The sequence below is a fragment of the Manacus candei genome, unplaced genomic scaffold, assembly GCF_025592945.1.
Source record: "Manacus candei isolate 608988 ecotype Guabito, Panama unplaced genomic scaffold, ASM2559294v1 h1tg000002l, whole genome shotgun sequence".
NCBI lineage: Eukaryota > Metazoa > Chordata > Aves > Passeriformes > Pipridae > Manacus > Manacus candei.
In genome coordinates this window covers 992,732-1,019,046 of record NW_026138050.1, presented here as the reverse complement: position 1 = coordinate 1,019,046, position 26,315 = coordinate 992,732, and the positions used below count along the sequence as shown (strand labels likewise).

The 26,315-nt window shown below is 51.4% G+C and overlaps 2 protein-coding genes across 12 annotated transcripts in view; one reads left to right on the top strand and one right to left on the bottom strand.

Annotated features, from left to right (window-relative positions):
- The first annotated feature begins 1,947 nt into the window (after positions 1-1,947).
- SLC5A11 (solute carrier family 5 member 11) lies at positions 1,948-16,149 on the top strand. 6 transcript variants are annotated; one of them, XM_051801590.1, is made up of 17 exons: positions 1,948-2,145; positions 4,110-4,286; positions 5,176-5,247; positions 5,530-5,634; positions 5,854-5,913; positions 6,454-6,558; positions 8,013-8,118; positions 9,036-9,116; positions 9,442-9,647; positions 10,428-10,563; positions 10,903-11,010; positions 11,384-11,534; positions 11,742-11,910; positions 11,997-12,212; positions 12,581-12,623; positions 13,316-13,460; positions 14,893-15,039. In XM_051801590.1, the coding sequence occupies exons 2-16, from the start codon at positions 4,155-4,157 to the stop codon at positions 13,417-13,419; spliced, it is 1,794 nt and encodes a 597-aa protein (XP_051657550.1). In that variant the 5' UTR covers positions 1,948-2,145; positions 4,110-4,154; the 3' UTR covers positions 13,420-13,460; positions 14,893-15,039. The 6 variants fall into 6 exon arrangements, 5 of the variants coding, with proteins under 5 accessions (XP_051657550.1, XP_051657187.1, XP_051657445.1 ...); XR_007906930.1 differs by lacking the exon at positions 12,581-12,623 and having other exon boundaries at positions 13,316-14,314; positions 14,893-15,004; XM_051801227.1 differs by lacking the exon at positions 12,581-12,623 and having other exon boundaries at positions 14,893-16,149.
- A 137-nt stretch (positions 16,150-16,286) lies between these two features.
- The window catches only part of ARHGAP17 (Rho GTPase activating protein 17), a 42,648-nt gene continuing 32,619 nt past the window's right edge, over positions 16,287-26,315 (bottom strand). Inside the window, exons 15-21 of one of the 6 annotated variants that reach the window (XM_051800065.1) lie at positions 25,975-26,066; positions 25,690-25,846; positions 24,209-24,433; positions 22,669-22,832; positions 21,408-22,013; positions 20,406-20,429; positions 17,090-17,236 (exon numbers count right to left, since the gene is read on the bottom strand). In XM_051800065.1, the coding sequence (XP_051656025.1) occupies positions 20,407-20,429; positions 21,408-22,013; positions 22,669-22,832; positions 24,209-24,433; positions 25,690-25,846; positions 25,975-26,066 (1,267 nt within the window). In that variant the 3' untranslated portion in view covers positions 17,090-17,236; position 20,406. Of the gene's footprint in view, positions 17,313-18,406; positions 20,430-21,407; positions 22,014-22,668; positions 22,833-24,208; positions 24,434-25,689; positions 25,847-25,974; positions 26,067-26,315 lie in introns of all 6 variants that reach the window. The other 5 variants (XR_007906724.1, XM_051800194.1, XM_051800357.1 and 2 more) reach the window with 5 other exon arrangements.

Below are 26,315 nucleotides of genomic sequence, written 5' to 3'. Positions count from 1 at the left end.
AGTTATCCAAAATAGCCCCTGCTGAGCACGTGCATCTCCTTCCCATCCGCACGCAATCCTGAGTGACATGCTCCAGGGGAGCAGGGAGGTTGGATTAGGTGACCTCCCATGGTCCCTTCCAGCCTGAACCATCCTTTGATTCTCTTTGAAGTGCTCAAAGCCCTCCTGATGTTTCCTCAGCCCTCCTGGCTGATCCCACCTGGCTCTGCTGCAGCCCCAGGAGCCTGAGCTGCCCAGTGTGGCTGTCACACCTCCCACTGCCCGGGCTGAGCCCACAAACCACCCCCAGAGTGATGTCCCAGAGCCCCCACGGCTCTGTGTCCCACACAACAGCCTCATCATTCCCTGCACGCTCCCATTGCTGGGTTTGGTAACTGCAGACATGAGGTAATTCCTCCCTGGCCCTGGCACTGGCCAGGCACTCTCCTTGGAGCCTCAGCCCAGCCTGAACAGAATTCCTGCGTCAGCCCTGTCACGGGATCATCCTCACAGGAAAGCCTGTCCTTGGAAAGGAAATAACAACTTGGGCAGCAGCCGGGGCCGGGAGTGCAGCCGGGGCTGCTCCTGCTCCAGGGCTGCCACTGCCCTCCCCTGGCACAGACCGGCAAACAGTGACCCTGGAAATCCCAAACAGGGGATTATTTAAGGCTTTTCACTCTTTCCCGCAAGAAAGGTGAAAAAGACCTCAAAGAGGAAATGATAAGCTAGAGTAAGTCACGGTGAAAAGAGGATCACAGCTGGGATTCCAGGCTGGCACCTCCCTGGCAAAGTGGAACCACATTTGAACCCTCCCTCCAAGTATCTGGATAATAGTTTGAATGGCCTCAATCTCTAATTATTTTCCAGGTGCCAAGAAAAATGCCAAAGAGACAAACAGAGACCTCAACTTCAGGCTGGAAGGGCTGGAGGTCAGGAAAAAGTGGCACAGACTGGGAGGCAGCATTTGCAGCCCTTGAGGATCCACCTGGTTCTAACACGATTTAGGAAAATCTGGGGTTTCCAAATATTCCCAATGGCAGGGTTCAAAGGCCTTGTTACGTTCATCAGAACTGTGAGTGGGAAACATGAGATAAAACACAGATACTGAGTTTTTCATGGAATCATCGAATCCCAAAATGGTTTGGGTTGGAAGGGACTTTGAAGATCATCCAGTTCAACCCCCTGCCATGGGCAGGGACACCTTCCACTAGCCCAGGCTGCTCCAAGCCCTGTCCAACCTGGCCTTGGACACTTCCAGGGATGGAGAAGCCACAGTTTCTCTGGGCAACCTGTGCCAGGGCCTCACCTCCCTCACAGGGAAGAATTTCTTCCCAATATTCCATCTAACCCTGCCACTCTCAGGTTAAAACATGCCCTTAGGGGGGCACCTACATTAAAATTCCTGTTGGTAACTCCACTGTTGGGACATGGAATAAGTTTGTGTGAGGACAGTGCTCGTGCTCCATCTGCCCTCCCAGCCCAGGGTTTACCTGCCCAGCAAGGGGCTTCTCAGCAGTGCTGCCTGGGGCTCCACACACCCAATCCAGGGGTTTGTGAGCTGCCTCCTGCCATGGTCTCTCTGTGCTGCGAGGTCCCTCTTCAGCATCACTCTCTGTGTGTTTTGGCCCCAGTGGTTTGTCAGGATCTTCAAACAGATGATGCTGAAGACAAATCTCCAGCCTGGCCCAGAGGGGGATTTGATTCTGGGATTAACCTACAGCCTCAGCAGTGTGTTACAAATCCCAGCTGGGATGGATCCTGCTCTTTGTAAGGCTCAGGCACAAACACAGGGACAGGACCAGCGGTCAGCTCCTCCCTGTGCCACGGGCTGTCAGCTCCAGAGAACATCAGCACGGATTTTTTATTGTTCTCTGTCCCTTCTGTAGCTGCACAGATTGCTTAAGAGAATGGCACTCTGTGGAGTTTGACCCGGGAGCCCTGATAGTGAAAATAATACACTTCTCACCAGAGCCACGGGAGACCAAAAGAGTAACTTCGGTCAATTAGTTTAACTTTGACTATAAATATTCCTTCTCGTTCCTTGTGACCCTGTTAACAGCTCCGCTGGCAAACCCCGATTCTCTGGCAATATTTAAGCTGCCTGTCAGTTGGCAGAGCCCTGGTGGTGCCCGGCGCGGGGAGCAGAATAAGACCCAGCTGAGCACAGTAAGTTTCCTTTCGGCTTCTACCTCGAGTGGGGGAGCTCCGGTCGGGTTCGGGGCTGGCGCTGGGCTGCTCTCGGCCTGGGTGAGCAGTGGTGTCTGTAGGAGGTGGATGGACCTGGGAACGCTTTAAAAAACCTGTTGAGGAGGCGTTTAGAGCGCCACGGCGCCGACGGGTTCCTCGAGAGCCACGTGGGCTGCGTCCCCCCGGCACCGTTGATAAAGGGCAGCTTCAGCGGCTTCATTTCAATGCCACGGATGTTCCCTCCTCACAATCTCTGGCGAGGAAAGCGCCGCCGCCTGTGCCAGGCACCGAGGGAGAGCAGGCTGTGAGCTGAATTCACAAAACGGGCAAAATTTCCACTGGGCCGTGGCAGAGTTGGGACCTGGAACCAGAGCAGCCGCCTCTGCTGTTTCCCTACCACCAGCCTGCGTGCTGGCTCGGGAGTGCACCAGGAGCTTAACAGGCACCTGTGCTCAGCTCTGGGAACCTCCCCTGCAGCGCATCCCACCTCTCCATGTTTACTGACAGGCACAGCATGCCTGCAGAGCTCTGTCCTGCTCTGCACGTGTCTCGGAGGGAGCAGACACAACCCTGCCCACCCGTGTGGTTGAATCCTGAGTGTGAGCGAGCGTGTGTAGCTGCAGCACTGCTTGCCCCTCCAGTGCAACCCAGAGGATGACCCTTGTGGGTCCTTTCCATGATTCTGTCATCCTATGGCCTCCCGAAACAGCAGTATCAGAGGGAAAGTGGGAGGTGTCAGAGTGGGGTTAGCAACTTCCCCAGGCTGACATACCAAACCCTGTTTTTCTTTTCCTAGTTAGAGGATAAGCATGCCAGTAAAAACTCGGCAGCAGCCAAGACACATTGGCTCTGATAAGATAGCACTGATCTGGTCATCAGTGCTCTGCATCCTTGCCAGGCAGAAGCTCCCAAGGGAGTGGGATCCAGGGGGTTTATAAGGCACAGAAAAGGCTCTGCCAAGGTGCTGCAAGGCCCTGCACCTCAGCACCGGCTGAAGCCGGCGGCAGTTGTGACACACGTGGCTGTGGGACAGGTCCTGGTCTGGGCTCAGAGGCAGAACTCGTTTGGCTGCTCGTCCCATCTCCCGTGCCGAGTGCCCCGGGCTGCTGCAGGCCACCCCTCGCCCCACCTTCTTCAGCTTTTTGCAGGGGGTAGGCTTATAAGTGTCTCCTTGCAAGTGCAAGAGAGGCCTAAGGACACGGCCAGCTGTGCAGGGCAGGGACCAGCAGACACCCGGCACGGCCGTCCCGGTGACACCAGGGCAGTGCCAGGGCTGGTGAGTGCTGGTCCTGCTCCTCTTTGGAGGAACCATCTCCTTGGCTCAGCAGGGTAAGAGGAACGATCCCAAACCTGCTCTGTGTTGCACTGAGGGTTCTCTGGGGACCAACAGCAGCCACTGCCGAGCCAGGGGCTGTCTGAGGTGGCCCTGGATGCCACTCACCTCCTGTCCTGCTCTCAAAGTGTGGCTGAGCCGAGCTGAGGGGAGGAGGAAACTGCTGGAGCAGCTCATGTGCCTTCTTCACCTCCCATGGCTTGTCACCAACAGCTTCACACCGATGGCTCTCCACAGCCACAGATCTGGCAGCAGCTGCTCCCTGAGGCCAGTCCTGCAGCCCTGCAGCATTGGGACCCTCAAGCTCTCATCACCAGCTCTGCCACATCCCGCTCCTTTCCTCCACATATTTCAGCTATTTCTACCTTCTCTCTTATGCACCTGTTTCTCCTCAGTTAGAAAATTGCATAAGAAATCCCACCAAGTCATGCTGTCCTGACTGCTGGCAGCATCTCCACATCACAGAAAGGGTGAAGACAAGATCCTTCCCCACAGCTCCGGCACGAGCAGCTGGAGCCAGAGCTGAGAACCCTGAATTCCTGAAGGAACAGTCACCACATTCCCTGGGCTGCCACATCCTCCTCTAAGCATGTCACCTGTTCTTTAACAGGTTTATGCACCAGGACCAAGGAGTGCTCAGCCTGCCCGAGAAGCCATGGAGCCCACCAGTGTCCCCCCGGCCCCTGTGACCCCCTCGTGGGACGCGTTCCCCCAGCAGACGCTGGAGCCCGTCGACATCGCTGTCCTCGTGCTCTACTTCCTCTTCGTCCTCGCAGTCGGGCTGTGGGTAAGCAAACACTGTTAAAACCTTCCCGTGTGCCTTGTTATGCTGAAAAACATGGCTGGATTGGCCTCAAATTATTTTACTCTGGCTGGAGTCAGGCTTCACTTCGCTGGATTCAACTGAACAAGTGCAAAGAGGGAGTTTACAGGTTGTTCCCCTGACCTTGGCCTGGGGAAGTGTCCTGACTGCTCCACTGGAGAGCTGGTCAGCCCTCTGTTTGCCAAGGTTTTGAGAACCCTTGTGAGGAAGAGGCTGTCTGAGTACACAGCATTGCTAATAATAATGTTTTGTTCATCCAGGAAGGAATTGCTGTGCTATAAATCACCTGTGCTTGTCCACAGGGGTCCCGACAGCAGATTCCACAAATTAAAAATGCTGTCTGTGTATAATTAAGGCAGAAGGACATCCTTTGGCATGGTTTTTGTAACAGCAAGAGCACAACCTGGCTGTCAGGAGGCAGAGATGAATAGCTGCTCCCCTCACACGCAGTGCATCGCTCTCAGGGTATTGCATGAATCTGTCTGAGGCAGAGGAGTCCATGGGTCATACATACCATGTCAAGCATTCCTCCTGGCTGCACCCAGTACCTGAGGATTCCAGAGTTCTTGCCCAAAAGTATTTGCCTTCCTTTCTGATCTGGAGGGACTCATTTCGCTTATCACAGAAAACATTCAATCAGGATGCTGAGATGATGGAAAAGTTTGTGCGTGGCTCAGGGCACTGCTTGGTCCCATCCCTCCTCCCCCAGGGTTTCCCAGCAGCAACTGTCCTTCAGGAAACCCTTCTCTCCCATCTGATGACAGTTCAGTGTCCTGTGGGGAAATCTCTGGGTGATGCCCTGAGCAGCCCCCAAACAATGGCTGAATCCTTGTCCCTGTTTTCTGCTCCCCAGTCCATGTGGAAGACGCAGCGCAGCACCGTCAAAGGCTATTTCCTGGCTGGAGGACAGATGGCCTGGTGGCCTGTGAGTATCTGTGTGGTCACTCTGCCTGTGCCCCTGGGCTGCAGCCACTCTGACCAGCACCTCTGCCCAAGCAGAGCTTGTTTGTCCAAACAGAAGTAAATAAATAAACATCACTCCCATGTTTTGGACCCAGTTACACGCTGGCTTCTTCCCCCGCATTTGAGACTGGGGAAGTGGAGCTGATGCATGGTCATGAGTGGGGGAACAGCAACACTGTGCTCTCACCAGGCTGAGAACAACGCCCTGTGCCAGGGCCAGACTTCATTTTCTGTGTTTCTCCAGGTGGGTGCATCCCTGTTCGCCAGCAATGTTGGAAGTGGCCACTTCATCGGCCTGGCTGGGTCAGGAGCTGCCTCGGGAATTGCTGCAACAGCCTACGAGTGGAACGTGAGTGTGCACAGGGCTGGAGAGCCCTCCCCGTGCTGGACAGGGGGGCCCCAACGAGTCACCACAGCAGGGCACAGCCCTGGCACCTCTGGCATTCCAGATCCTGCTGCCCCAGCCTGAAGTCACCAACTGTGGGGGAGATGAGTCCCTGTGTCCCTGCTGATCCACGGGATCAGAGCCTGGATCTGCCTCTCCGACTTCCCTTTCCCTTGTTTGCAGGGGATGTTCTGTGTCCTGGTGCTGGCCTGGCTGTTCCTGCCCATCTACATCGCATCGGGGGTAGGTCGGGGGGTGTTGTGTCCCTCTGCTGTTCATCTGTACCACCGGTGTGCCTCGGGCTGCACCTCTCCTGCTCTGCCTGTGGCTCCTGGACGGAGCTGTGGGGCACCTGGATGCTCCTGTGGCTGCTCCAGTGGCTGCTCCTGTGGCTGCTCCTGTGGCTGCTCCAGTGGCTGCTCCACTGTCCAGGCTAATGGGCAGCAGAGCTGCTCCCTGGGGCCAGCATGGTGGGAGTGGGGGGTCAGACTGCTCTGTAGCCCCTGGCAATGGGTAGAGTTGCTCCATCTCCTGAGGAGGTGGATGGATGCCCCTGTATCCTGGTTTATAGTGAGCCCTGTGCCAGACATCACAGCAAAGCCAGTGCTTGCTAAGCTGCTGTGCTGGCCTAAGTCAGCAATTGAGAGCCAAATACCAACCCAGGGCAGCTCTCAGGGCCCTTCTGGTCTCCTACCAGTGCCAACACCCACATGGCTCCCTGGGTGAGCCCTTGGCAGCTCTGGGAACAACCACGTCCCTCCCCTGAGCTGTGTCTCTCCACAGGTCACTACCATGCCCGAGTACTTGAGGAAACGTTTCGGAGGCAAAAGGATTCAGGTGTTCCTGGCAATTCTCTACTTGTTCATCTACATCTTCACCAAAATATCAGTAAGTAGAAAAAAAGGGAAATGGCTTGAATTTAATTCACTTTGGAAGTGTGGGCTGAGCAGGGAGGCTGAGAAATTCAACCAGTGGCATTTCCCTGGGTGAGCAGGGAAGGGTTTATTATCAAAATGCCCAAGGAAGAGAGACTGTAGTTGTTTTGAGAACTGACTCAAAAAAGAACAATTTCTTTTTTTGCCCATTAAGCACCTGAGTGCCTGAAACCATTCCCATTCTGATCCTTGCTCCTCCACAGTCCTGAACAATAGTTCCTAGAAAGGTGGAGCTGTGACTGTGGATGAGGTTGTTGTTAGATTTTGCTCACCCAGTTTTTCCCCTTTTGCCCATTTATTGCCTGTGCAGACACCAGGTGCTGTTTTTTAGGATGGAGAATGATGTAGGAACTGGTCCAGGGTTAGGAGAAAAGTGTTCAGTGATTTATTGCACCTGTTTGAATACATAACTGAATCAACTCTTGCACAACACCTTGGTGGCTGTTCATTAACAGCCCAGCAGGGCACGGATCCGTGAAAATAGATCCTGCTGGGGCTTCTCCTGCACAGAGGGGCCACAGTGGGACATGGTGTGTGACCCTCCCTCTGCCCCCCCTGAAACTTTCGACAAAGGGAAGTGGCTTTAAATTAAAAGGATGTAGGTTTAGATTAAATCCTGGGAAGCAATTCTTCCCTGTGAGGGTGGGGAGGCCCTGGCACAGGTTGCCCAGAGAAGCTGTGGCTGCCCCATCCCTGGGAGTATCCAAGGCCAGGTTGGGTGGCTGGAGGAAGGCTCAGGTTCTCCTCTAGATAAGATTGACTATTTGATGGAATGTCTGATAATACAATTCCTGTGTTCAGGATGATTTTACACCTGTCTGTCCTCCTGTGGTTGGCAGTTTGCCTGTCCTAAACTCTCCCAAACCGCAGCATTTTCACGTAGCTGCAGAGCTGGTTGGTCAGGGCTGGGCCCAGCCCCGAGGACACTTTTCCTGGTGACCTCCCTGTCCCCATGGCAGCAGGGAGGAATCCACAGATGGGTGCTGAGGTGCCTGGGGAGTTTGCAGCAGGTGCCCCAGTTCCCCCCCAGCCCAGCCCAGCCCAGCTCCCCCCCTGCTCACTGGTGCTCAGGGGAAGAGATAAGCTCACCCCACCCAAATGCCTTTCTCACAGAGAGCTGTGCACTCTCCCCTTCCAGTGACAGCCCCATCCTCCCCTCACTGTCACCCCTGTGACCAGCAATAACAGTGAACTGGCTGAAGAGTGCCTGTGCCTGGCCCTGCTGGTGGAGGGCAGGGTGGCAGGGGCTGGGGCTGCAGGGGCAGTGCCCAGGGGAGCCGGGGGGCCACGAGCAGCTCCAAGCCAGGCTGGGCCCAGCACAGGAGATGGCTTGGCCAGCTAAATGTCCACTCTTTGAAGGGCCTGGTAATGCCATGGCTGCAGCTGTGCCACTGTCCTTTGCTGCAGGTGGACATGTACGCTGGGGCCCTGTTCATCCAGCAGGCCCTGCACTGGGACCTGTACATCGCCGTGGCGGGGCTGTTGGCCATCACTGCCATCTACACCGTGTCGGGTACGTCCAGGGCTCCCCACCACACAGCCTGCCCGGGGAGGGAGACACCCTGCCAGTGTCCCAGGCCAGGCTGGACGGGGCTTGGAGCAACATGGGACAGTGGAAGGTGTCCCTGCCCGTGGCAGGGAGTGGAACAAGATGATTTTTAAGGTCCCTTTCAACCCAAACCATTCCAGGATTCTGTGATTCATGACATGCACTGTGTCCTTGGGGTAGGAGTCCTGCATCCCCTACAGCCTGGTTCTGCCATGAATATGGATATTGGGGGGGGGACCAATCAAAAACTCCCCTTTTTAGAAAAAATTGCCAGGTGAGAGTAAGTGAACCTCCCTCACCTGCCACCCTAGGTGGGAGCATGTCAACTCTGCTTTAAGAAGCAGCTCTGCTCCAGTCCAGGCATTTGCAGGATCTGTTTTCTCGGGCTCTCTGGAGGTGTGAGGGATTTACAGGACAATGAGCCGTGTAATGCGGAAAGACTCCAGTCTTGGATGCCCTTTCAGGGCTTACGAGTGGCCAAATGGAAAACAGCCACGCACGGAGCAAGCAGAGATCCCAAACAAAGAAAGGTTATTGCTTTCCCAGTGCCCACCCCCAGTGATGAAAAATCACCCCCCCTTTCTTTCTTCTCCTCCTTTTGCAGCCTGGGCTTTGTTTTGGAGCTTTTCCATGTATTTCCCGTAGAATTATTTCTACTGGACTTCGGTGTTTAGTGACCAAATGGTGACTCATGATGATTCAAACCACTGGAAATTCCAGCCAAAGTGTCTTTGGCCAAACTGCCCCTCAGCAGAGCGAGAACCCCCCGGCCAGGCTGGGGGCTCAGCTTGTGCTGCTGGGCAAGAACTTCTGCAAAGTGTGAGCTGCTCCAACAGAACAAACCCAGTTGACCCCAGTGTGGTGCCTCTCTGCTCCCCCAGGTGGCCTGGCAGCCGTGATCTACACCGATGCTCTGCAGACCCTCATCATGCTCATCGGGGCCGTGACTCTCATGGTCTTCAGTGAGTGTTTCCCTGGGGGTTATTCACTAAAAATATGATAAAAGCTTTACCAAGTTAAATAATAGGAAGAAATCCCTCCCTGTGGGGGTGGGGAGGCCCTGGCACAGGTTGCCCAGAGAAGCTGTGGCTGCCCCATCCCTGGAAGTGCCTCAGGTGAGGTTGGACAGGGTCTGGAGCAACCTGGGACAGTGGAAGGTGTCCCTGCCCATGGCAGGGGGTTGGACTGGATGACCACTTGTGTAACATTACCCACAGCCAACCAGACACTGAAATCAGAGTTCTGACCTGGGAAGATGCAATAACAGCTTCTCATGACCCGTTTTAGGCTTTATTGAAGTCGGTGGCCTGGAAGGTTTGCAGACAAAATACTTCAATGCCATTCCCAGCACCCACAAGGAGAACAGCAGCTGTGGCTTGCCCAGAGAAGATGCTTTTCACATCTTCAGAGACCCTGTTCACTCTGACCTTCCCTGGCCAGGAGTTCTGGTGGGAATGACCATCCCATCCCTGTGGTACTGGTGCACAGACCAGGTGGGTCACTGCTTGTTTCTTTTCTTGGTTTCAAGAAAATGCTGTTGGTTGTTTGAAGCTGATTACAAACCTTGGAGTTGCAACATCACCTGGACTGATTTACTATTTCTTATGGGAATTTAGTAAAATCTGGTTGCTTCAATACTAAAAATGCAAAACTTGATATGCACAACCGAATGTTGGGAGTCATCTCAACATAAAAAGGGATGAGAATATGTTTGTGAGTCCACCTCAGTCTACAAAGATTTTTTTGGTTGGTTTGTTTTTTAACTTGAACCTTTCACTCCTTGCAAACCACCTGTGAATTCCCCTTCTCAGCTTTCCAGGGGTCTGTCTCCCATCCCTCCTAGTGACACCACCAGAGCCAGGAAGATGAAGCCCTAGGTCACTTTCTGATGTTGCTGTTGTGTTTTCTTGCTCTTTTATTTAACTCACTCTGCTCATTTCAGACTCTATCCTGCTGCTCCCTTGGCCAGGCTTGTCTGTATAGGTCAGGGAATTCCCCAGTGCAGGAAGAATAGAAAATTCTGTGTGGTCAGCTGGGGATGAGGTTCTGCAGCACAGTGTCCTGCCAGGCTCAGCTGGGATGGCACAAGCAGTGCCTTTCAGGTCTGTGTTCCTGTGAGGTGCTCAGGATCCAAAACAACCATAAAGCCACAGCCAAGCCGTGATCACCCGTCTGGGACTGCCACAGCTCAGTGCAGATCAAAGTCGGGATCGCTCCATCCCAGCCAGCTCCTCGCTGCTGGCAGCCAACCAAACCCATTTCTTCATTCCTAGGTCATTGTTCAGAGGTCCCTTGCTGCCAAAAATCTCTCCCATGCCAAAGGAGGCTCCTTGATGACCTCCTACTTGAAGATTTTGCCCCTCTTTATGATGGTAATGCCAGGCATGATCAGCAGGGTTCTCTTCCCAGGTAAGTGCTGAGGGAGAGATCTGTTCCCTCTCTCTGGCTCTGCCTCCTCCACAGAGCTGGAGCAACTTTACTGAATAAGTTGAGAGGTTCCAATGCATCAAATGCCCAATGTATGAAAAATTTTTCTTCCAGTTACAAACTGGAGAATGCAGATCCTGCTACAGCAGCCCCAGACATCTCTGTGCTGAGATGGTCCTCTGCCGTTTGCTGGAAGCTTCCCAAGCTCTCCAGCATTTTCCTTAAAAAGCAGTTTACAACACTCAGCAGAGTAACTTGTTTAGACACATGGTTTACTGTGGCTGGGGAGTGCTGCCTCTCACTCCCCACTGCTTATTTCAGATCTGGTGGCTTGTGCAGATCCGGAAAATTGCCAAAAAATCTGTGGCAACCCGTCTGGCTGTTCCGATATCGCTTATCCCAAGCTGGTGTTGGAGCTTCTGCCTGTAGGTAAGAGCTGGTGCTGGCACTGGTGGGTTCTGTACACTCCAACCACAGGTTGAGTGAGAGAAGTACAGAGAGGAAAATACCCTGAAACTCATTTCAGTGGGGTTTGTGTTGGGTTTGGTGAGACAGTGGCAAAGGGCAGCAGGAAACAGGAGAGATGGGAGATGATGCCCTATTCAGAGTCTCATTCAGTCAAATCTGGATAAGAGATAAAGCACAGATGTTTAACAATGAGAATCAAGGGCTAAAACTTCCCTATCACTGTTATCTTAAAATTTTAAAAGTCTGTTCTAGCTCACAGAAGACCTCAAGGTCACCCTGCAGTGGAGCTACTGGGGGTCCCTCAGGGCAGCTCTACTTCTCCTTCTGTTTCCAGGACTCAGGGGCCTGATGATGTCAGTGATGATAGCAGCTCTCATGTCCTCCCTGACTTCCATCTTTAATAGTGCCAGCACCATTTTCACCATGGACCTCTGGAAACACTTCCGTCCGCGTTGCTCCGAGTGGGAGCTCATGATCGTCGGCAGGTACGGACAACTGGGACGTGTTAGAGACACACCTTGGCACAGCCTGCTGAGGGAACACCTTCACCCTGCCCAGGCTGGGGGAGGACCAGAGAGAGTTATGAGTTATGGTTGTGAGGCAGCTCAGTCAGAGTCTTGCACGCTGAACAGCGGGAAAAGAACATCCCACAGTAAAGATGCCCACAGTAAAGGCATCCTTGTCTTGCCCAGGGTCTTTGTGCTGCTGCTCACTGTGATCTCCATCCTGTGGATCCCCTTGGTGCAGGCTGGCCAGGGCGGGCAGCTCTTCATTTACATCCAGTCCATCAGCTCCTACCTGCAGCCGCCCGTGGCCATGGTGTTTATCCTGGGCTGCTTCTGGAGAAGAGCCAACGAGAAGGTAACTTCTCCCCTGGAGCCTGGCCAGCCCCGGGTCCAGGGCGGGTGCTGCTCTTTGCTCCAGCACAGAACTCCCTTCCTTTGCAGGGCGCCTTCTGGGGGCTGGTGGTGGGGCTGCTGCTGGGCGTCGTTCGGCTGGTGCTGGACTTCATCTTCCCCGAGCCCCGGTGCGGCGAGGCCGACGCCCGGCCCGGCGTGGTGAAGTACATGCACTACCTGTACTTCTCCATGGTGCTGGCGGCCGTCTCCACGCTCACCGTGCTGCTCGTCAGCGTGGCCACCGCGCCCCCCGCCCCCGAAATGGTGCGTCACCCCTCCGCTTGCTTTGCTTGGGTGGTTGCCAGGATGCCCCACGTTCCACCCGTGGGAATAATGTGGGGAGAAATAACCTGGAGATGGAAGTTTCCATTCGTCCTTTATTTATGACCACACTTGTAGCAGCAGCCCCTGCTCTGCTCTGGCACCTCTGCTGCCGCCTCTCATTTGGGTCCCATAAATCCCACCCTGGAAACTGCTCAACAGTAGAGGCTACCAAGAGCTGTTTTTCAAGCATGTGTGTTTAATGCATGACAAATTAGCCTTTTTCCCTCTATTTTCCAAGAAATTCCAGCTTCTGGGTCATCTTTACCAACTCTCTTACTAACTTAGTGAGGAACCATTTTTACTCGCAGGAAAGAGAAACCCAGGGCCCAGAGCACAACTCCTCTGAACCAGGTTTGTGCCAGTTTGACTGTTTTCAGTAGATGCACTGAGGCTAGAGAGAAACATAAGGAGGGGCAGGGGAGCTGGAGGGATCATACAGCAGCACATCCTCTTGCTTCAAGACAGGACCAACCCAAAAGTCCTGGTGAACTCAGAAATCCCCAGAGAGGGAGATGCCCCAGAGGTGTGTGATCAGTCCAGAGCTCACCTGCCCTCCCTGTAGCAATTTTTCCTCATCTCCAACGTGAATCTTTCCAGCTTCATGTTGTGTTCATCCCTCTCTATCCACACTACTGCTGAGAACATCCCTCTTTAATGAGTCTTTTAGATATTTGAAGAAAACAATCCTACCTCCTACCTGTCATCTCTTCTCAACAACCCCGGTTCTTTGAGCCGTTCCTCCCTGGCCACAATTTCCATTCTTTTTGCTCCTTCTTGACTCTCTCTCAGCCTGCACCCAGGGATGGGCCCACAGAGAAGTGTCCCCTCAGTACAGAGTGAAGACTCATCCTCCTGAGGTGGAGCTGTGCTGTTCCAAACCCCCTCTGACGGTGACCGTCACCCGCAGTGCAGCCGGGCTCGGCTGTTCCCCTCAGAGCAGGAGGGCAGATTTCAGCCCTGCCACGTGTTCTCCCTGCAGGCAGCCCTGAGGCTCCTTTGAGCCGTGACAGCAGTTTCTTTAACACCCCTCTTCATGCCATCAGATAAGTCGGCTCACCTGGTTCACGCGAGGGGACCCACCGCTCAAGCAAGACCTGGCAGTCAGCCCCTGCCCCAGCGACGCCGAGCGCCCCGCTCTCCAGCTTGAGCTAAACATTGCCTCTGGCAGTAGTGCAGAGGAGAAGAAATGTAAGTGCTCCAACGTCGTGCTCAGTAACCCCACACCCAACAACCCCTGGCGTTCTGTAGAGGCTTTGAAGACGAGAGAGACGTTAAAACTCCTTCCTCTGGAATTCCGTAGCTTCAGGGTGTGCTGAAAGAATCGTAGAATTAGAGAATCACAGAATATCCTGAGTTGGAAGGGACCCATCAGCATCAACCAGTCCAACTCCTGGCCTCGCACAGGACACCCCAGCAATCCCACCCTGTCTCTCAGAGCATTGTCCAAACGTTCCTGGAGCTCTGGCAGCCTTGGTGCTGTGCCCACTGCCCTGGGGAGCCTGGGCAGTGCCCCACCACCCTCTGGGGAAAGAACCTTTTCCTGATATCCAACCTAAACCTCCCTGACATGGCTCCAGCCCTTCCCTCGGGTCCTGACACTGCTCACACAGAGCAGAGATTGGAGCTGCCCCTCCGCTGCCCCTCGGGGGGAAGCTGCAGACCCCGATGAGGTCTGACCTCAGTCTCCTCCAGGTGGAGAAAGGCTTTACCTGACATTTTACCTAAGCAGGAGTTTAGTCTCTTTCCCATCTTTTGATGGCATTACTTAAGCTTGAAACCAAGGAGCTGGATGGGATACAGAGCCATGCCCGTTATCCCACATCAGCGACCAGTGCTGTGGCACCTGCTGCCAGGAGAACTGGTTGGAGAAGGGGAGGGTGGAGGAAAACCACAGTTATGTTGATGAAATTCCATTTCTGTTTTTCAGCGGTGTTTTCTGATCGGCTCTAGCAGCAGGGAGAACCCAGAGCCCTGGGCCGAGCTCTTGACAGATCAGTGAAGGAGGATTTGCATTTTTTAAAACTTGTACTTGTCGGTATTAGGTACAACCATATGCAGCGACCCACTGCATTCTCCAGTGATGATTTGAATCCCCTGTTTTTGCCAGGCTTGGGACCCTGTTTATGTAACATTGCAGCTTTTGCTGAGTGTTTCTTTGATCTATAAAAGCTGTTGTAAGTTAATGAGTTAGGGCACAGCTCTCCCGCTGCTGGGAAGTCTTGAGTTTGCTGTGCACAAGCATTGCCTTCCCAGCACTTAGTCCTGTGTCCCACCCATACCAGAGCTGGGCAAATTCAGTTTACATGTGTATGGCATGGAGAAAACCCCCCTGGCCTACAGCAGGGCCCTGCCCAGGGAGGCTGCCACAGCTCAGTTTTGAGGTTTGGTTTACTGTTCCCACAGCTTAAACTGTTGGGAACAGCAGAATCTGAGCTCAGGTACTGCAGCCCCAAAAGGTGATGACTGAAGGGGTCCCTACAGCTCAGTGTAGTGAGAGTGTTCACTTAAGACACCACTGGTGCATTTCTGCATCAAAACCCTTTGAACAGGAGCACACAGGACATTCCTGGGATTTGCTTTGTTGATGAGATTCATCCCTCACTCCTGACTCTCTTTTCAGGTGCAACTGAGGCCAAAGGGAGCTCGAAGCTGATGAGCACCTTCCTGTGGCTCTGTGGGATGGAGCGCAGGCAGGAGAGCACCGAGAGCACAGCAGCACCCAAACCTGAGCCCCTGCCCGTGGCTTCCCTGGAGGAGAAGCCGCTGGTGAAACACATCCTCAACATCAACCTGCTCATCTGTCTGTGTGCTGGGGTCTTCCTCTGGGCATACTTTGCATAGCCAGGGTGATGCAAGTCCAGTGACATCAACTAATTTTAATTGGTGTAAATATTAATAACTAGCAGAGGGTTAATGTAATTCTTAATGCTTTCTAAATTTTATTTCTTTATTTAAGAAGACAGATCCTTCTTCCTAATCCCTTCCTTATTTGTAATGGGGGCCTGGCTTTGACCAGGGCTGAGTGCTTGACACCAGCACTGTCAGACCCCAATTGGCCCCAAACAGCTGAGGAAGGTTTGGTTATTTTAAATATTTAAATTTGCTCTTTGGCATTAGAGCAGTGCCTGGAATTCAGGAAGTCTGGATTCTTTTCCTATTTATGCCTCTATAACCAGCTACAACCACTTGGGTCCCCTTTGGTTCAGCTTCTCCAGCCTTGAGGGGCGAGTGACAGCTCTGAGTGCCCAGAGGAGAGGCCAAGGGCCTTGTCCATGCTCTGTTGTATCTCACTGGCTCAGCTGTGCCCGTTCAGCCTCCTCTCTGTGTGCACCAAGCGCCAAGGGGCCCGTCCTGGGAGCTCCTGCTGAGTTACCTTTGCTCGTGGTCTGACGGTGACACCGACCAACACCAGCACCCAGCATGGAAACTGCCCCACAACTGCCTCCAGGGGCACCTGAAGGACCTAGACCAGCCCAAACCCAGAGGTGCTGCCAGGGCAGGGGTGCCCAGCAGCAGCCCCTCATTGCCTGGGGCCCCCCAGCTGTTCTGGGAGCAATCCAACAGAGAGCCCTGGGCCAGGAGCACCAACACATGTCCTGGTCCCTCGTCCGGGGCAGCCTGGGCAGGAGGGGGACGAGTCCCCTGCTCCCACCCTGGAGCCTTGTGTAGCTGCAGATAAACTTAATAAAGAGTGAGAGCTGCTCCCTGCCTGCCTCAGTCTGTGGGGATGGGGCTGCCAAGGCCTGGGGCACAGCGTGGCCGCTGCCGGCCCTCCGGCCCCTCCCGTGCTCCAGGCCCCTCTGGGGCTGGGTTAACGTGCAGCTGGGGCAGTCTGTTTAACATGAATCTACACATCAAGGGATAAACCTATGTGCATTCCCAGAGTGCTTCCACTGCAGTCCTCAAGGAAACCCAAGCTGAGCAGCCAGTGACTCCGAGCAACAAAGCCCAGGGGATCACTGTGACCTTCAGGGCCCACTGGAAGCAATAAAACTAGAAAAAAGAAGCCTTAAGTTGACAAAAGACAATCTTTAATTTTATACATGTTCACCCAACTGCTGAATCCAAACAGCTGCTTCAAAGTTCTTCCAAAATTCAACCGTTTGCAATAAAAGCACAAACCCCACTTCCACAGTTTCCTCGTGGAACAGTTGCCAGTTGCACATGAGTAAAACCAGGTTAATACAAATAACTATGAAATGAGGGTAACTACTGATCCTAAGTAGCAATGAAATTATTAAAGAGACAGAAAGTTCCTCCTACAGCACGACAGTCCTTCAAGGCACTGGATACATCCACAGTTTGACAGGGTGACTGATAACCAGCAGTCACCACCAGCACTCGGGCAGGGGGTTGGTTCATGGTTTGAGAAGAATGTGCAGCAAATCCCAGAGGGAATGTCCCTTGCGAGGCAGCTCCTGGTACGGGCTAAGAACTACAAATAAAATCTAACCGTGACATTAAAAGGATTATTTCCATAATACATACATGCACTTTAAATAACTAATGTTCTGCTTGCTTATTCTTTTGGAATTTCTGCTAATACCAGCTGTATCAGCACTGATTACGCTTCCTAGGAGAGTTCCTGTAGGAATTCATTCCTTCCATCCAGGAGTTTGAAAACCCTTGTCAAGACACAGATCATCAAACTTCTTCTGAGCGGCTGAATCGGAGACTGGCCACAGGTTGGCCTTTCCCACCCAAAGAGTCCGTAAATCACACCTCCACGATGCCCAGTCCCACCCGTGCACAGTTCTGCCACGTGGTCAGAAGAAGCTTTTCCCTGTTAGGTCTGAGGGTTTTCCCCCAGGAGAGGAGGCCGCGGCGCTCCCGTCACAGCGCGGTGCTCTCCGTGTCGGTGTCGAGGTCCAGCACGAGGTGGTTGTGCAGCTCTCTGCTCGCCGGCTCCGGAGGAAGCTCTGAAGGAGGGTTTGGAAGTGGTTCTGGAATACTGGAATTAGAGTCTGCACAAAAAGGGAACAGCAAGTTTAGCAGCCGGGACAGGGCTGGTTCATTCACTCGGGTACTCCTGGGCATTTCCTTAGACACAGAAGGGAAAGGAAAGATCAACAAAGGCTCTTTAAACAGGGCTGGCACCCTGTGCAGGTGGGCACAAAAGGTGAGCCAGACTAAACAGCTTGGAGTTGCTTCTCCTACAGACCCTGGTTTAGCCCTGTACCCCTCCCCTGTGTGTAACAGGGCACATCATGGTCTTTGTCACTTCTAAGGTGAGGAGAATTTTGTTCAAGCCCAGGTGTCTAAGAAGGACCCCAAAATGCTGCATTTCTGGTGACTGACTGCCCTAGTAGCTGGAATTATAAGACCAGAAAAATCCCTAAGAGTTCAAAAAAGATAACTGAAAATACTGTCAGTGCTTGGGAAAGCTGATTTATAATATGCCACAACATCCCTTACTGCAACCCAGCAGCTGTTCCAAACAGAAAGTAATTTAGATCACTTAAATCAATAAAGAATCCAAATAAAGGTCTTATTTTTAAGCACAGGAGCACAGCCTCCCCTGCTCCTCTCAGCCCATCACAGCCTCACACAACCTGCAGGGATTTGTATTCCAGGACACTGTAACACAGCAGCTGGAATTCCATCATGTTCTGGCCTGACACTGATCAGGCAGTTAAGCCATAGAATCCCAGAATAGTTTGGGTTGGAAGTACCTTAAAGCCCATCCAGTCCCACCCCCTGCCACGGGCAGGGACACCTTCAACTAGCCCAGGGTGCTCCCAGTCCTGTCCAACCTGGCCTTGGACACTTCCAGGGATGGGGCAGCCACAGCTTCTCTTCCAACCCCAACAATTCCGTGGTTCTGTGGCACAGGGAAGGAGCATTTGTGACACCCCAGGGTTCAGTGACATCTGGTACAGAAGGAGCCTCTGCACCAAACACCCCCTGTCTAGATCTGTGTACATGAGACAGCACAAGTGACAGTGGGCAGTGAGACACCAAAGCCACACACACTCTGCCTGCAGCACTTTAGTAGGTTTAGTGAGAGCAGCAGCCACACTGTGCCTGCCCAGGACACGAGCAAGCAGTTCCTGTGCCAGGGTTAGTACTGGGGTTAGCACACACATGATTATCAGTCAGCAACAGCTCTGGCCAATCAGGTGCCTTTTCCTTACCATTGAACTTGCCAATACAGTTCCTACTGAATGCTGGTCAAACATCTGGATTATTTAATAAAATTCTTGATTAGAATATTCTAAGGCTTATTCCTTTAACACCATAAATAGAATTTGAGGCATTGCTAATGCCCAGGACGTGGACAAAGGAATCAACAGTACACTGAGAACAATTCAGAATTCCTGTTCTGGTATTATGACGAGGTCTGCTGGCAACTTAAATTTTGGCTTCTGTTGTTTCCTCGCTCTTTCAGGTTAAAATTAAAACCAGTGACTGCACATTGTGAATTAGGTGAGTCTATAGGTGCTTATATATGCAGGTGTAAATATTAGAGCACGTACTCTTACGTGACAGGCAGTGGTGTTAATTCAGAATATTAATCCTTTAAAAACAGATTGATCTGGAAAAGGTGGATGCTCCTGCACAGTGTCCTGCTGGAGATGAGCCTGAGTATCACTTCAACTCTTCCCCAAGGGGTTTTTAGCAAAACTGACTGTATTTTCTAGGTCCCTTTGCCAGTTTTGGAGAGGATCCTTCCTCAGCAGCTTTCCTTTCCTGGAAACTTCTTTTTGTGTTTACAGTACACAACTTGGCCAATTTGCTATGGTTTGCACTTGAAAGGAGTGATATTAAGCTGTGCCCATCACTCCCCCCTGGCAGGTGCTTGCCTTGCCCAGTTCCAACTCCCCCACTAATGAAGCAGCCCCTGCACACCAGCTGGCTGGGATTAAGAAATTAAGGATTCCTCCAGTTACCCTGGGGTAAAACAAACCCTCCCTGTTTGTCATCATTAAAGCAATTTTCTCAGAACCAGGAAAACTCCAAAATGAAAACACATACACTCAAACTATGAAACACTTAGACAAAAAGGTTAAGTCTTTCCTTAAAGTTTGACTCTTTGGCACAGCTGCTGTTCTTTATTGTGTGTAGAAGTGAAAATCCAGAGCCCAGCCTTACTTCTGAGTTGAGCTTGGGATTTGTAACGTACTTAAATATACTGACAAAAGCAACGGAAGTACAATCAGGAAAAGTCAGTTATTTAAGAAGCAAAGCTACTTTTTAGTTGCATAAGCAGCTTGTTTACTGCTAATTTCATCATAGACTAGTTTGGGTTGGAAGTACCTTAAAGCCCATCCAGGCCCACTCCCTGCCATAGGCAGGGACACCTTCCACTAGCCCAGGGTGCTCCCAGTCCTGTCCAACCTGGCCTGGGACATTTCCAGGGCTGGGGCAGCCACAGCTTCTCTGGGCAACCTGTTTCTCCAATTAAAAAAAAAACAAACCCAAACTATTTCCAGTGTGACTTCTCAATCCAGCACTGACTCCAGTGTCTTTGCTGTAAACAGCCAAATCTCGAGATGATTCCAAACACAGCCTCGCCTCTCCCAGCCTGCCATGCAGTTGTTTCCTGAGCAGGGCAGCAGCAGCATCCCCAAGGCCTTCCACCTGAGGAAGGTGTGCTTGGGGCTGGGGCTGAGCACAGGTGCTATTAGTGAGGCTGGGGCTGCCACGTGCAAATGCCAACGTGTCACAGTGCAGGTGCTGCCGGGGCTGTTCTGCCACGGGTTTAGTCACAGCAACGTGGATTTTGCCAAATAAATTCCAAGTGGTTAAAAGTAAGTGCAAACCTAAAGTGGGACCTACATTAAAATGTAACCATAATCCACCAAACTGCAGGAAAAACATGGGCTGCAGTGTCTGCCTGCACTGAGGAGAACAAACCTGTTGGGAAGGGGGTCACTCATCGCACCTGACCTGGGAACTGGCTCTGGGGACTTGGCGTGAACTGTTACTTCTTGACAGGTACTCGTGGAGTAACAGTGTTCACAGGACTATTAAAATGAAGCAGAAGAGGTCTCAAACCCTCTCACAGGCAGAATGCTATGTAGGGATGAGATACACAGAGTTGACAGAGCACATGTTCCAAAGCGCATGTCCAAACTCAAGCTACAAACAGGAGCAGTTTAGCTGATATTGCACATTTCTGGGAGTACAAACCTTATTCGCAGTAACCATCCCCACCTGTGAAGGCATTGGGGTAAAGCTGTTAGGCAACAGAATTGATACTTTGCATTCCAATACATTAGTCTAGTTCTAGAGAAGCAGTGTCATGGGAAAGTTTTAACCACTATTAATTATAGGTTGATTTAAAAGCATTAGTCTCTACATTCATTATCTCCTCCTTCAGAATTTCCCAGAATAAGCAGCAACTCAGTAGGAGAACATTTCAAAATCAGCTGGTTTTGAATGGCCTCAGCATTACATTAAAAAAAAATAAACTTAATTAATTAACTTTATTAACTTAAATTAACATTATCCCTACCAAACTAGCAACTAGAAGCTTCATGAAGTTTTTGTGAGAAGACAACGTTCCTCTTTACTTTACAATTCTTTCAAAATAGAAAGACTGCATTTACAATATGAAGCTCTGTAAGTACTGACCTAAGAAATACAGTTGAGTGTAAGTGAATCTTCAGCTTCTGGATGTTCAACATAAAAGAGCATCAGAAGGCTCTGTTCTTGTAAGGTTTTTAAAACATTCTCTGTGTGTTTTGCCTATTAGAACATGTGTCAGTGACCACTTTTGCCCTTTTCTTATCTTAGTATGTGCTGAAATCCACTATCCTTGGCTACATCTTCTCCCTCCTCCAAATATTTGCTTTTTGGCAACAGATGTACAAGCAGAACTGCCTGCCAAGATCTGAGCCTGGAGACAGCCCCAGCGAGCTGCTATCAGTGTTCAGCTTCCAAACACAAAAAATAATAAAACAAGCTCATCTCCACTTGCCCCCAAACCTTTCTGCCTCCTCACTGAGGAACTGCCCCAAACCCTCATGTGCAGAGCAGCTGGCTGGGCATTTAACTGGAAATGAGCTATTTAACATTTTAACCATTATTTGTGCTTTTCAGGTTTCCCCCCACATTCGTTTCCAGCAACAGGTACTACTTTCTTTATTTCCACTCCCTGAGGAGACAGTGAACAGGGAAGGATCCACTCACCTGTGACTATTTTGGAAGCTGTTTGTGTGGGATTTGCAACAATCCCATCTGCAGGCAGCTGAGAGGGAGGGTGAGGCGGAGGGGGCACACTGGGTCTGTTCCTGGGTTTGGGCACGGGCCGTGGCCGGGGCAGGGTGCCACTCTGAGGTAAGGAGGGAGCCTGGGAGGGCTCTGGAGTCGCTGGCTGGGGCGATGGGGAGCTGCTGGGGTGCTTCCCCAGCGGGGGGGTGTCGGGCGGGGTGGGGGTCTGTGGCAGGGTGTAACAGGGCTGCTCTGGTCCGTGCTCGCTGCCAGCGCCGGGAGATGCTTGGCTGTTGGCTTTGGGCTGCAGGGGAGGAGTTGCCTGTGTTGGGGGCTGAGGGGGTGGGTGGCTGGGAGCTTGGATTGGGGAGAGGCTGCTGGAGTATCTCCGAGGTGCAGAAACCTGGGAGGCGGAGGTCTGGGCTGCTCCTTGGTTTGCATGTTGAGCAGGAGGAGAAGAGCTTCTGGCAGGTGGTTTTGGAGAGACAGAAGGTGGCTGAGCAGCTGGGGAAGAGCTTTGGCTTCCTGGCTGCCCTGGCGGGGGGTTGGCTGGTTTGGGGGGGGCTGGTGCCGGCTTTTTCACAGCTGTGGAGAGAAGAGGGAACACTTCAACATCATGGACTGTGGAACTTCTTCCAGGGGCATGTAGGGACAGGACAAGGGGGGATGGCTTCCCACTGCCAGAGGGCAGGGTTAGATGGGATATTGGGAAGGAATTCTCCCCTGTGAGGGTGGGGAGGCCCTGGCACAGGGTGCCCAGAGAAGCTGTGGCTGCCCCATCCCTGGGAGTGTCCAAGGCCAGGTTGGAAGGGGCTTGGAGCAACCTGAGATAGTGGAAGGTGTCCCTGCCCATGGCAGGGAGTGGGATAGGATGATCTTTAAGGTCCATTCTGGGATTCAGTGATCCTAGACCAAGCTCCCAAAGGAAGAAATTAGCAGCACAGAAGGTGTGTAATCATAATACAGTATTATCAAGTGCAGTAGGAAACTACAGAAGTGTGCACACATTTACTAATAACAGCCTTTGAGAGAGTTTGTTAAACAGCACTGGTGACACCCCTACCAACGTTCAAAGAGTGCAGAAGTCACAGGGGCTTTATGGCCAGGCCTCAGTGACAGGCCAGCAGATCAACCCGCTGTCTCTAATAAGGGCAGAGATACTAATAAAGTTACTTTAGTAGCACTTTTGCAGTACATCAAGAGCTGGTACGCAGTGGCTCGAAAGGCAACGAAAACCCACCTCTCCTCAGCGCATGGGGACTGGGCCCTGCCGTGCTCTGGGGCTGGGTCACACAGAGCTGGCTGCTGCTGCTCCCTGCCTGGCCCAGGGCAGTGCCCGCGTGCCCCCCGTTCCTCACCGGGGGAGGAGTGGCTGCAGACGTGCTGTCCTTGGATTTTGAGGTACTGAAAATTAAAAATCCCGCATTAGAAGATGATGATAACATGCCTTGCCCAGCTCAGCTGCACCAGTTCCGTTTTCATCACAAACTGTGCTACAGGTCAGATATCAGCAAACAGTTTTCATAGAAAGGGTTGTAAAGCATTGGAAGGGGTTGCCCAGGGCAGTGGTGGAGTCCCCATCCCTGGAAGTGTTCAAAAATGTGTGGATGTAGCTTGAGGACATGGTTTAGTGGTGAACATGGCTGTGGGTGCTGGCTGATGGTCGGACTTGCTGATCGTCACTCATCTCTTTATATTTACAGTCACCTGCAGCAATTTAGTCCTCAAAAGGAGTAACTTCCAGTCACATCTACTGGCACCTTTCAATCCTCATTTCTCCAGATGCTGTTAATAAAGTGAAAGTACTCGAACAGAGTCTGTGCAGATCTTAAGTGCAGTTTTCAGACACTACCCCTGAGGTTTCGTTTTAGCTGCCTCTGCCACAAAAGCTCTGTGGAGGAAGTACTGGTCTGCAGGGGATTTCCACGAGCTGCTTCTGTAAATTTGTCACCTGAGAACAAGCTTTATGCAAAAGTCAGTGCTGCATCCAACTCCACAGTGGGGCTTCACCCCCAGGTGCCGAGGTCGACATCTGGAAGCACCACAGGCTTTACATGTGGTTTGTGGCACCTCTCAGACCACAGAAGTACTGAAAGCAAAGTGCTGCTTTCACCTCCCATGGAAGGCAGGCTCAGGTTACTGCAACTAGCCTTGGAGTCCAGGTATATTCACCCTGGGGACATGACAGCATAGCTTCCATAGTAATTAAATAGCACAAAACCTGGCTACAGTACTTGTCCTAAAGAAACTAACACTGAAATATGACAGACTGACTTCCAGTTTTCTAGCAAGGAAGTCTGGTTATCACTAACACTTGCTACAGACAAATAAACAAACAAAACAAGAAACAATATCCAGATAACATGCGTAAGAAACAACAAACAAGACCAACGGGTATTGCCACTGGTAGGTTTCATTCTTTCAGCAGCAAACTGATATCGCCCTGTGTGCACACCTCTGGAGTATAACCAGGGAAGGTCAATGTGGGAAGCAGAAGTTGAGTCTTTTTTAGTGTATTTCATCACAATTTTTTTTCCCCCAAGAATTCCATTATCCTAGAAAATTAATTCAGGGACATTCAGGACTACATACGTTTAAAAGACCAGTTCTGGAAGCATGGCAGGAGAGCTCCTGCACGGTGTTGCTGCCCAGGCCTGAAGGGCTCACCCCTGACAAAGCACAGCCCAGGTGGAAGAGGCTGCAGAGCAGACACAGGGGACACATCCGTTTGCTGCTGGAGCCGCCTGCCAAGCCACTGCAGCAGAAGCTGTGCCTCTTACCTGCCATCCTCAGGGCCTTGAGCTTGGGATTCTGCTGAGGCAGCAGAGAGAGCAAGCCCAGCCCCCCCGGGGGTGCAGTCAGCCCCCGCAGCCGGCGGGTGCTGCTCGGGCCCGGCCGGCTCGGTGGGCGGCAGCGGGGGCTGGAAGGCCGGGGATGTGTGCTTTCTGTTTACAGTGCCACATCTCCGAGGGTTCCCAGGGAAGTCCAGAACCTTCACACCAAAGCTACAGAGAGAAGAGAGAGTGAACACACCACGCAGCCAACACCAGGCACTGCAGCAACAGGACACGGGATGTTACAGCCCCCAGACAAACCCCCTCGCTCGGCATGCAAAGCAGCAACAAGGAAAGCCTTCGCTGGCTGCAGAACACCACAATGTTAAAGCTTCCACTGGCTGCAGAACACCAGGAATGTTAAGACATGCAACAGGATTTGGCTTATCCACACAGAGGGATAAGCTAAACACAAGTGAACAAACTACTCCATTACATTTGAAGACAAACACTGATGACAATGAGGTCAAAGCACTCAGAGTTTCACATGTAAATACAGACATTTCCTTGCACACCAGAGTAGTTCCTCACTGAAAGTATTCTGCCACATGAATTTTGTTTCTGTTACCCACTAAGTTGCAGTACAGATTCAAAAAAAGCTACTGGATGTAGGCTGTGATTTGGGGGTTGGATTGAGATGATCTTTATGGCCACTTCCAACCCAAATCATTCTATGATTCTATTTGTGTTTCAAGGACAACTACAAATAAATAGACCCCAACTCTAACAGATTTTAGAATGCATACAGCACATTCATTCTAGAATTTAATTTTATTCTTGTGTTAAAGACTGAATCTTGAACTGATTTTCTTCTTCCTTGTGAGTGCTGACAAATTTGCATGTGGCTGGCCATAGCTAACAGGTAACAACTTAACATTTGCATCAACAGCTAAAAACAAAACAGCACATCACTTGAATATCCATGATGAGTGATAATAATGAACATTACACTACATGTTATATGGGAAACAGCACGTTTTACTGGTATTTTTTAGCATTCTACTGCTTGCTGTGGCAATACTGTACCATCATCAACTCAGAAGTCTTATCATGAAGGCACCAGGTAACACCACCTCAGCTTATGGGCTTTGAAAGAGAAGCCATGGAATATCAGAAGTTAGAGACTGAGAGATGCTACTACAAACACTTCTGTTGCAGTGAATTTTAGACCCCCCAAATCTGTGCTGGGAAAATGGTAACTGGGAGCAGCAATATCTGCTTGGGATTTACCATGCATGGAGTGTAATGGAAGTAACAGTACATTACCTTTGAACCATCCTCAGGCTGCAACAACATGAAATAAATCACTATTGTTATCTACAGTATTTCCATTAAATTCCTCTCCTGAGACCAATAAAAGTGTGTCTCATTAAAGCCTCCTCAGGAGAGGGCTAATAATTGACACCTAATCTGTGAATAACACCTACCTTTCCTTCTTCAGCAAATCCCCTTCCATCACAGTCATGCTGACAGGCCTCTTCCTTTCCAGTGTCCCACATTCATAGTCATTCCCAGTGTGTGACAAGTGATTGGAATTAACAGCAGGAACTGCCACAAATGCCCCAGACACATTGAAATCTTCATCTAGAGGAGAGACAGACAGAATACATCCTAAGACATGCAGATGCCAAATGGTGCCTCACTGCAAAAGCTACTGGAGGTTTACCTGTGCAGAGTAATATAAAATTCTTTCAACTATGGCAGGAATTTACCTCCAGGGAAGAACCACTCTGCATGCTGAATAATTGGCTCAATAACTGCTACCACATGGACTGAAGTTGCTGCTGCCATTTCAGCAAGGGATCTGCAGGAGAGATTTGGAGAACACTTTATACAGAGTTCTATCACAATAAGAAAACTAAAAATTCATATTACCTAAATGACAACTTATGCTAAGCATGATGGATTGACTCCTCAGTACCACATAAAGAGCAACTGTGCTGAACTCTGGACTATTCAGTAACATACACAGCTTTTGAAAACATCCCCAAAGTGCTTTGTGCCTAAAACAGCCTGGGGGGCACAGCCTGAAAGAACACCTGAAATATTTTTT